Source organism: Pygocentrus nattereri, chromosome 22 (genome assembly GCF_015220715.1).
Source record: "Pygocentrus nattereri isolate fPygNat1 chromosome 22, fPygNat1.pri, whole genome shotgun sequence".
Lineage (NCBI taxonomy): Eukaryota > Metazoa > Chordata > Actinopteri > Characiformes > Serrasalmidae > Pygocentrus > Pygocentrus nattereri.
The window spans coordinates 10,865,901-10,876,678 of NC_051232.1; the positions used below are offsets into that span (position 1 = coordinate 10,865,901).

Genomic DNA, 10,778 nt, shown 5'->3' on the forward strand with positions numbered 1-10,778 from the left:
AATGGAATTCAGTAACCTGATAATACATTTATTTGTTTGTTTATGTCAAGAAGTTAACATTAAAAACAGTTAATAATATTGATTATTGAGAATTCATTTAAAGATGAGAAGTTTTAAAGTATGGACTGGCGACCTGTCCAGGGTGTATCGTGCCTTTCGCCCGAAGACTGCTGGGATAGGCTCCAGCACCCCCCGCGACCCTGACGGAGAAGCGGCTTAGAAAATGGATGGATGGATGGATGCCACAAGAAGCCATGTTTTACAGTGATTGACCATTGTGAGAAGGTGTGGCTTGATATGCAAACCGCATGGGTTTAAATTCCATATTTGTGGTGAAATCACTGTAATGCATGGCCTTGAGTCATTTATTGCTTTTATGTAATGCCAACAAACAGTATAATATACTTATCAGTATATTATCAGTGCTAAAGAGGACCAGAAAGAGAACTTCTATTATAAAAAGTAGCTGGTTCCCTTTCAGGTTCAGTTCAACAGAACTGAGTTTAATACATTTTAAAAAAACTAAATGTGAAAATCCTAAATTGCTTAACTCAGTATAAATAAGGGACCATGTCGTTTCCTAATACTGGTACTACACTACCTCTGCGGGCCCTCTTCTTAAGTCTATAGGCTGGGTAGGTGGGCTGGTTGTTGGTCAGGTGGTTCAATGTGCTATTCAGAGTGCTTTGCTTACACTGCAGTGAAAATTGGGTTTGAGACTTAAATGTCCAGAATTTAAGCTATAAATCTAATTGAAATTATCAGGCTATAGCTGCATTTAATCATATATCCACATTGATGGGCACAGTGATGGCATACCTGTGAGCAGTGTACGAAATACCGTACTGTTGTTCTGTAATAGCTTCCGTCCTAAATTCAGCCCTAACTGAAGTTCTCATGGTGACTAAACAGATAAAATTTCACAGTTAAGACGTTTCTGCAATATGGTCCCAGATTACAAAAACGTTACTGCATATTTTAAAGTTTTCTCAGCGGAATTGTGGGCATAGTTACAGTTGCTAGGCTATTAAGGGCCCTTAATAATACAACCCCAATTCCAATGAAGTTGGGACATTGCGTGTTTTACGTGTTTTAAAAATAAAAACAGAATATGGTGATTTGCAAATCCTTTTCAACCTATATTGAATTGAATACACTACAAAGACAAGATATTTAATGTTCAAACAGATAAACTTTATTGTTTTTTGCAAATATTCACTCATTTTGAATTTGACTGGAATTCACCGAGCTCCTGAGAGTGACCCATTCTTTCACTAATGTGTGTAGAAGCAGTCTGCAGGCCTAGGGGCTTGGTTTTATACACCTGTGGCCATGGAAGTGATTGGAACACCTGAATTCAATGATTTGGATGGGTGAGTAAATACTTTTGGCAATATAGTGTATATGTATGTGTTTGCTACAGTTGTATGCAAATAATTTGGCCACCACAGGCCAACATACTTATTTATGAAGAGATAAGAAGTAAAGGGAGGGGGCATACATGAGGAAGAAACCTACTGAAACTTATGACGGCACCATGTGATTTCTGTGGAAAAAGGGGGTTGTTCTGTTTTCCTGACATCTATCAGAGCCACACACTTGACTGCAAGGCCCAGATTAAAGAAGACAACAAAATGGAGATGAATGAGTATAAGAGAGCAAAATCCAGTATTAGGTATGAGAAATTTGATTCAGATAACTCTGACTACATTTGGGAAAATAACAGGACCACAGCCTCCTATCAGGAACTCAAGAGCCCAGGTGCAGTATAAATACACATGCCAACACATTCAGATCATACTTTAGCTTGGCTCTTTCTCTGGGGTCACAGCATGTAGCTAGAAAATGCTTTCTCTGTCCCGTCTGGTGTCCTGCAAGGGTCAATATTAAGTCTTACATTGTTATTAAATATATATTCATAATATTCATCTTGCTGCTGGTGCTTTCCTTCTTTAATTTCTTATATGCTACTTGTTCTTACCCTGAATTTGTGTTGTTAACACTACAGGATGGCTTTCTCCAGGTTCAGAATGCCTTTGCCAAACTTAAATTGTCATTAAACATTTCAATGAAAAAGATTGTGTGGTTCAGTCAGTGCCATGACTGGTTTCTACTTTTGTATTCATTACAAATGAGGGACCTATCCTGGAAAGTCTTAGGCACCCAAGACACATTTTCAAAATCTATTTATTTGTGTTTATTTGCTGAGAAAAGTGTTAATATTTGTGTGTTTGTGTGTCAGTGTGTTTAACCATTTTCAAACGTCTCCTCGAGGAAGCCCAGTATTATATGTAGCTAAAAAGCAGCTCCTGGTTTGACCAATCAGTGCTTCACTAAATTATGCTCATGATATAATTGATGATATTAACCATCAACAAAACCGTCTCTGTGGCGGCTGTGAAGGTGTCAAGGAAAAATATGGACCCAAGAAATTCTTGTTACTTTTTATTTGTTTCTATGTTTATTTGAATTATGAATACGACTTTATTCTAATGTATATCGTGATCAACTCACTGCTGAGGTAAATTGTTAAAAAATTTGCTTAGATGCCTAAAACTTTCACACAGTGCTGTAAATTTCCAGGCATTTGGCTGGACAGTTCTTTGTAAGTAGTTTGACAAGTTACAGTCAAAGGTCAGCTTGTTTTTTTACATGGAAATTGTTCCTCTTCCGCTCGTACTGCCAGGACCGTTCAAAGGTTTTTCATCTGCTTGATTATGGTGATGCAGTTTGCAGACTGACATGAATTTGCGTAGCTTGATAATCTTTATCATTCTGTTACCTGTAACAAATGCCCTTTTCAGAACATTATTGTTCTCTTTACTCTCTGGTTAATTCACACACTTGCTGCAATATATACTGGTTTACAGTCTTAATTATAAAATTCTTAATATATAAAACTGTTCTGGGTGAGATGCCACCCTACTCAGCTTATAGCCAGTTTCTGCCAAGTATAACACCAGGTCCTCCCTTTAAATTTAACAGAAACTCCCTAAAACAAATGATTTCTAAATTTAAGATTTATATAAAGGTTTTTTTTGTTTGTTTTTTTTTATGCATGTACCTGTTTTTGCAATAACTGATTATTTCAGTTATCATGTGTCTGATGAAGTTGTGTTCATTTTTGGATTTTTGTCATTTTATGTTGTCAGCTGTTTTTTTCTTTTTTGACTCGTCTTATTAAGTTTGTCTGTGACAGTTGACAGATGTGCTGGCACTGCCTGACAGAAACAGAAAGCAGCAGGCAAAAAACAGAAGCACAGTATCAGGTTGGTGTTTTAAACAAGTGTGGACATGACCAGAGTTTTATACAATGGCTTGTTAAGCATTTGGTGCACATCATAAGTTAATTGTGGGACAGATGTTTCACTTCTCATTTGGTATCTCAGAAAATGTAGGAAGTTCTGGATTTAGCTCAGTTTCACAGTGTCAGCATAACTGAATGAAGTAGGCAGTAAATCACACCAAACATATTTGCCCATTAAATATTTTCATCTATTGAAAATATATTACAAAACAGTAATACAATACAGCTGGTTGATACGGATGATTGATCATACCAGCACCCAGAACACAGCATATGCTAGTTTTGCTGGGAACCAAGTAACTAAATAACTAGCTAATACTGATGTGTTTATTACCCAAGCAACTAGGAATCAAACTTGTATCATGATCATTTTGCTATAGAGTAAACAAAAGTCTATATGATATACACTCACTGGCCACTTTATTAGGTTGGACCCCCTTTTACCTTCAGAACTGCCTTAATTCTTCATGGCATACTTTGAACAAGGTGTTGGAAACATTCCTCAGAGATTTTGGTTGGTTATTTGAGTTACTGTTGCCTCTCGAACCAGTCTGCCCGTTCTGCTCTGACCTCTCACATCAACGAGGCATTTTCGTCCACACAACTGCCGCTCACTGGATATTTTCTCTTTTTCAGACCGTTCTCTGTAAACCCTAGAGATGGTTGTGTGTGAAAATCCCAGCAGATCAGCAGTTTCTGAAATACTCAGACCAGCCCGTCTGGCACCAACAACCACGCCACGTTCAAAATCACTTAAATCCCCTTTCTTCCCTATTCTGATGCTCGGTCTGCACTTCAGCAAGTTGTCTGGACCACCTCTACATGCCTAAATTAATTGAGTTGCAGCCATGTGATTGGCTGATTAGCTATTTGTGTTAATAAGCGACTGAACAGGTATACCTAATAAAGTGGCAGGTGTGTGTGTGTGTACCTGAGGTCGCAGTTTCTTTACAGCTTCTGGTCACACTCGTCTCTGGGACATCTTCATTGTCATAGATGTCTTCATAATCATGGCTGTCGTCTGAATGAGTTGATGTGTTGTCCTAATAATTGTACCTAATAAAGTGGCAGGTGAGTGTATATGATAGCTGATGAACCATTTGAATTAGGTGCCTTGCTCGTGTACCTGTTCTGTTCTGTGTCTGGTCTATGTCTCCTGTCTCTTTCTCATTCTGGGTCCTCAAGCCAGGCCAGGTCCCTGAGCCAGTCCTGCTCATCCTTTATTAGAAGTGTGTATGTAACCTAGTACACAAGGTCTAAACCACCTTGTATATACAATAAGGGATTAACGAGAATTTGTTTTATGTGGGTCCGATAGCAATGTACTACCGTAGAGTCTGAATAAAGAAATATCAGGCCCAAGCATACCGTGGTAGGAACTTTTGTTTTTACTTTCAATGTACAAATGCAATGAATTGAACGTCAATGTGGGTGGGGTTCACCTTAATACAGTCCCTTTATACCGAAATACAAAAAAAAAATAGTCTTTAGGCCTTTCTGTTCAAAAAAAAATTTCACCTGCAGGTAAAAAAAATCTTGAAGAAAAAAAAAACAGCAACAAATCCTCACGGGTCCGTTTGCATGGCATCAGCAGTCGATCATCATCATAGGGCACAGCACAGTAGTCCCACAGAGCAAGATCTCTCCCATCTAGCATAAAATCAGGGTATTAGTGAGTTTATATGGATGAAAACTGTGTTTTGGCTGACGAGCTCTCTACTCTCCCTCCAATCTGCTGGGTTCACCCCGTACTCACTGAGCATGTGCTGCAGCGCGGTGCAACAGCGTAAAACTTCACGACCGAACTGCTTTACACTACTTAATAAACATACAGCTAAATCACCAAACACATTAGTACAATAAATCGTACAGTACAGACTCTTAACTGTTAACAGCATAAAGCGATATGAACAAATACAAAAAAAACATCGCTAGCTTACATTGTAATGTGCTTATTTACCAAATTCTCCAAAAAATACACATATCTCAGATATATGCATGAGCAATAACCAAGAAATATTCATTATTTTACGACTAACACTGTGCATTATTAACATTAACATATAACTTCTGCACAAATTACCAACATGTCTGTTAGCAGCTTAGCCTACAGCCAACGAAGCAGCAGCCCGCACTGCCGCTAGCAACCTTGATAAAACAGCATAACAGTACCGTTTAAAAGTTATAGAACTTCCAAAATACTGTACCAAATATACTTTAACATGCTTACCTAGCATAAAATCAGGGTATTAGTGAGTTTATATGGATGAAAACTGTGTTTTGGCTGACGAGCTCTCTACTCTCCCTCCAATCTGCTGGGTTCACCCCGTACTCACTGAGCATGTGCTGCAGCGCGGTGCAACAGCATAAACTACCCCCATAATCTTTTCCTTTTATTTATTTATTTATAATTATTATTCATCTATTTCTTTTTCTTTTCTTTTTTTTTAATTAATGTAGTTTACTATAATTTTCTGGGGAGGTTAATAATTATTTATTTTTTATTTTTTTTTAGAGTGGATTACAACTTATTTGATTATTAATATTTTGAGTGGGTTACATGTACACCTGTTTTAGATTATTCTTTGGGAAGGCAGTGTATTAGAAACAAAAGAAAGACACAAAAGTTAAGCCCTTAACAGCACATGGGCCCACCTGCAGGCCCAATATTTTATTACACATTTATATAAACTATGGATAGCTCAACAATTTTGCATCCTGTAGCTATTTAATAGCAAGCTTTAGTTTGTAATAAGCCTGGGATGGTAACGGGTCAAAAAAAGAAAAGAAGGGCAAATACACTACCTACACCTGGAATCCTAATTGCTGTTAATAAATACACAAATAAAAAGTATCTGTCTGAAGTTTAAAAAAATCTGGCTAAAGTATCTGTCTCTGTCTCTATTCCCTTTTAGGACGTGACACTGCAGGAAGCAGATACTACAGACTGGCTGCAGTGTGTCTGGGGATCCTGTGTGTTCTCCTGCTGACTGCCATCACAGTGATGTGTGTGAAGTTTAAGCACCTGGCTACTCAGAGAGACCAACGACAGCAGAGCTATAACAACCTGACTGTGGAGAAAGAGGGACTACAGACCACTCATGAAAACCTTGCTAGAGAGAAAGATGTGCTACAGACCAGTTACAACAAATTATCAACAGATAGAGACCAGTTACAGACCAGCTACAACAGCATGAAAACAGAGAGGGACCAGTTAAAGAAAGAGAAAGATGGACTGGCTATAGAGAGAGACCAGTTACAGACCAAAAACACCAACCTGACTGTAGAGAGAGACCAGTTACAGACCAGGTACACCAACCTGACTATAGAGAGAGACCAGTTACAGACCAGTTACACTAACCTGACTATGGAGAGAGACCAGTTACAGACCAAAAACACCAACCTGACTATAGAGAGAGACCAGTTACAGACTAGTTACACCAACCTGACTATAGAGAAAGACCAGTTACAGACCAGTTACACCAACCTGACTATAGAGAAAGACCAGTTACAGACCAGTTACTCCAACCTGACTATAGAAAGAGACCAGTTACAGACCAAAAACACCAACCTGACTATAGAGAGAGACCAGTTACAGACCAGTTACACCAACCTGACTATAGAGAGAGATCAGTTACAGACCAGTTACACCAACATGACTATAGAAAGAGACCAGTTACAGACCAAAAACACCAACCTGACTATAGAGAGAGACCAGTTACAAACCAGCTACACCATCCTGGCTATTGAGAGAGACCAGTTACAGACCAGTTACAGTAATGTTACAAACGAGAAGGACCAGTTGAAGAATGAGAAAGATGGGCTTCAGAACATGTTAACCGTTTTAGGTAAGAAAAATATTTTAAAATTCCACAGAATAACCATGGATGGCTAAAAGAAGGCATAATGAATATAATTTAACATTCAACTTTTACAAATCTCCTTTTTTTTGACAAAGTATTAGTCACAGTGCTTAACCTTCAGAAAACCACCTCAGGCTGTAAAATCAGATATATAAGCTGTTCTTCTGAGATGTATAGCATTCTTTGAAACCTTCTTACCCATTTCAGGGCAATATAAATGACATTTTAAAGCCTGTGTCAACTGAATTCATTATTTTCTTAGAAAATTTGATAAAACACAAGAAAATGTTTGATTTTTATATCACAGTCTGCTAAATTAAGACAATTTCCAACCAAAAATGACGGAACATTGGAGTTCCGTTTTCTAGAGGAGTCTAATGTCAATAAGGTAGAACAGCTCAAAATCACCATATTAAAGGGAGTTACAGACGATTTGTGTTTTTGTGATCATTTAAATTCTGTAATCATTTTATGTTAAAATACAGATCCCAACACTTTAATTAAAATAAAAAAAAAAATCACTTCAAGACTTTTAAAAGGTTAATGGGACAGAAATTGAACTATATTCCTGAAAAATGCCAAATATTCTAAAGTATTTTTCATTTACACACAGTATTTATGTTCTTGCCATTACTCTGAGTCTGCTAAGCTTTCCTTAAACACTGTAGGTACTGACTGAATATTTTACTTTCTCATTTTGCTTATGACCAGAAGAATAACCTACTGTGTCTTTCAGAGGCTCCTCCACTACAGATCAACTGTAATAGCCTGACTATTGAACAGTTAGGAGCAAGTTATGTAAGCCTGGCTGCGGAGAAAGACCAGTTACATACCAGTAACCACAATCTGATTGTACAGACAGACTAATTACAGACCAGTTAAAACACCCTGATTATAAAGAAGGACTATAAAGAGTTACAGACCCATAACAACAGTGTGATTATAGGAGACAAGATAGACGAGTAACAACAGCCAGATTATAGAGAGAGACCAGTTACAGACCAATAGCAACTGCATGATTATAGACCAGTTACAGACCCAACAGCAACATTGTGAAATAGCACAATAATAATTAGTTTTTTGTTTGGTTGGTTTTGTTGGTTTCCTCACTTTTTTCAGATGAAAAAAGGTCATTTGTATCATATTATGGGGGCTGGAGAATTGTGGTGGCAGGTGGGCCATGATGGCTGACTAGCTAAACCAGCACCAGACCAACATCTGTGCTGTCTTTTTTCAGCAGGGCAGTAGCAGCTGGCATGTTTTACCCCTCTATTGATCCATCCCTAGCCACAGCATCTAAAAATGAACAATGTCAATAATAAAATACTTTTGTAGCGATGTAATATCAGCCATGTTAAAATATAAATAACTAAACATCTTAAGTTCCCTAAATTAATTTAAATTATAAAAATTTGAAACAAATTTATGTAAATAATAATCCTACAGTTTCATGGAGTATTTTCAAGTTAACTCAAAACAGTTTTAATTTTTTTGTTTTGATCCCAGTCCAGCCCCTTGTTTGGTTACTCCGCCCCTGATTGTTCCCACCTGTGTTTTCCACCTGTGTCTTGTGAACCCTCGTTAGCCCTCTTGTATTTAAGCCCTGTGTTTTCCTTAGTCTACTGCTAGTCTTTGTTTGAATTGTTGTTTGGATGTTTACGCTTGTTTGAGTTGTACTTTTGCTATTAGTTCTCTGTGTTTAGCCTGTGTTCATTATGTCATGTCTGTCCCTCCTGCTCTCTGTATTGGCTATTTGAACCTGGACCGTATTGACCATGACCCTGGATTTGCCCATAATAAATCTCGCTTGTCTCCACACATGCGTCCGCCTCAACCTCGCCCCACGTTACATTATTAAAGACTTGGTTGGAGAGTCTGGATTTGCATGTCCTTGCATGTCTTTACTGTACACATACGACATTTAACTGTTTTTAAAACAGTGTTCTACATTTATAAACGCACATCATGTGGAGATACACTGAGCATTGTGTCTTACTCTTTTAACAGAAACATATAACCAGCAAGGATGGGTGTACTTTGGAAACAAAGTTTATTTCTTTTCTACTGAGAAGAAGAGCTGGAGTGAAGGCAGACAGTTCTGCACAGAGAGAGGAGCAGACCTGCTGATCATAAACAGCAGAGAAGAACAGGTGAGAGAGAGAGAGAGAGAGAGAGAGAGAGAGATACTACTGTTCTTCAGCTGTATATATTCACATTGTGCCATATGTACCATGTCAGGAGTTCATCACCAAAGCATTTGGCAGCTCTGAAGCTTGGATTGGTCTGACGGACACGGAGAAAGAAGGGGTCTGGAAATGGGTGGACAACTCAGGACTGACCACTGCGTAAGAGACCACTTAACTGAACTCTGTTCATGATGCAGTTATTCACTCTCTAAGAAGGTCTAGAGCTGTAATAGTGAAGATAATTTGATTCTGTTTCAGGTTCTGGTGGACAGGGGAACCCAATGATTATGATAGAAATGAGGACTGTGCTATAACTGGCTATAAAGGTGCTGTATCTGAACGTGTATCAACCTGGGCTGATTATCCCTGTGATCATCCTGTAGTTGGACTCTGTGAGAAAAGTTTAACTGAATTTTAGTGAACATGACCAGTAGAAATTGAAAAAAAAACTTGTTTGTGCTTCAAATGCTTTCAGTTCTTAAAGCTCTGTAAATGTCACAGGCATTTTAAACATTGCTTATTGCCCATTGACTCAGTGTTTTTGATGGCTGGCATGGCATAAGCAAGGGTGCTCAAGATGAGACGTAGAATGTGGCGTTTATAGAGCATAAACTTGTGCTGAAGCCTATTTTAGCAACAATACTGATGTAAAAGTGAATGTTAATGTCAAAAGTTTCATTAAATAAAAAAGACGAATAAAAAAAGCTTCCAGAACTGAGAGTAGACTGTTTTTTGCATTACCAAACAGTCCAGGAGCTGTTTATTCAAATAAGAACAGTGAATATATTAAATCAGTAATGCAATGAATAAACACAAAGCACAAGTGTATATATACACAAAGCTTCAATCAGCAGACAGGTAACATTACTGCTTGGAAGCCAATTTGTGTTTGTTAGCTACTTCATCGGGTTTGCTGGAAGTCAGGCTTTCTTTATCTGCAGATTTCACTGTAATCACTGTAATCACCATGAAATTAAATTTGTAGGTATCTGTGAGAAAAGTTGTTAATTTAACCTACATGGACAGCAAAATATGTAGAACATATTGGAATTCTTATATTTCACACTGGAAGCCTGTTTGTGCAGCACTGTACTTATCAATATTTTACCAAGATAAAAGACCAAGTACAGAGTCCAGAGTCAAGTGCAAAAATAATATTAAACTTTTTACTTTTATTTGAATGTATTCAAGAAATTAATCCTTTGCTAAGTCCTGAGCCCTTAATTACTGTCTGACAAGTCTGGCATATCCTCGGGACATACGTTATGCCGGTCACTTGCCGTATCCACCACTCCTACAGGACTCGACTCACTTTCTGCTATACATCGGACTCCACTAGCCCTGCCCTCTGGACAAATGGATGGGACCACCAAACAATCAACGTTGATGCCCTTCGCTCTGTCTTGCTCCTCTTCACAGCCC

At 38.1% G+C, this 10,778-nt stretch overlaps 1 protein-coding gene across 1 annotated transcript; it reads left to right on the forward strand.

Annotated features, from left to right (window-relative positions):
- Positions 1 to 1,596: 1,596 nt before the first annotated feature.
- LOC108438137 (C-type lectin domain family 4 member K-like) lies at positions 1,597 to 10,074 on the forward strand. Its single transcript, XM_037532890.1, has 5 exons — positions 1,597 to 1,761; positions 6,223 to 7,155; positions 9,178 to 9,320; positions 9,409 to 9,515; positions 9,615 to 10,074. Exons 1-5 carry the CDS (start codon positions 1,635 to 1,637, stop codon positions 9,772 to 9,774), a joined length of 1,470 nt encoding a protein of 489 aa, XP_037388787.1. The 5' UTR covers positions 1,597 to 1,634; the 3' UTR covers positions 9,775 to 10,074.
- The last annotated feature ends 704 nt before the right edge of the window (positions 10,075 to 10,778 follow it).

Coding starts and splice junctions, on each gene's coding strand:
- LOC108438137 (XM_037532890.1), top strand. CDS start 1,635: ATGGAGATGAATGAGTATAAGAGAGCAAAATCCAGTATTAGGTATGAG. Junction 9,321..9,408: donor TAAACAGCAGAGAAGAACAG/GTGAGAGAGAGA, acceptor GTACCATGTCAG/GAGTTCATCACCAAAGCATT. Junction 9,516..9,614: donor AACTCAGGACTGACCACTGC/GTAAGAGACCAC, acceptor ATTCTGTTTCAG/GTTCTGGTGGACAGGGGAAC.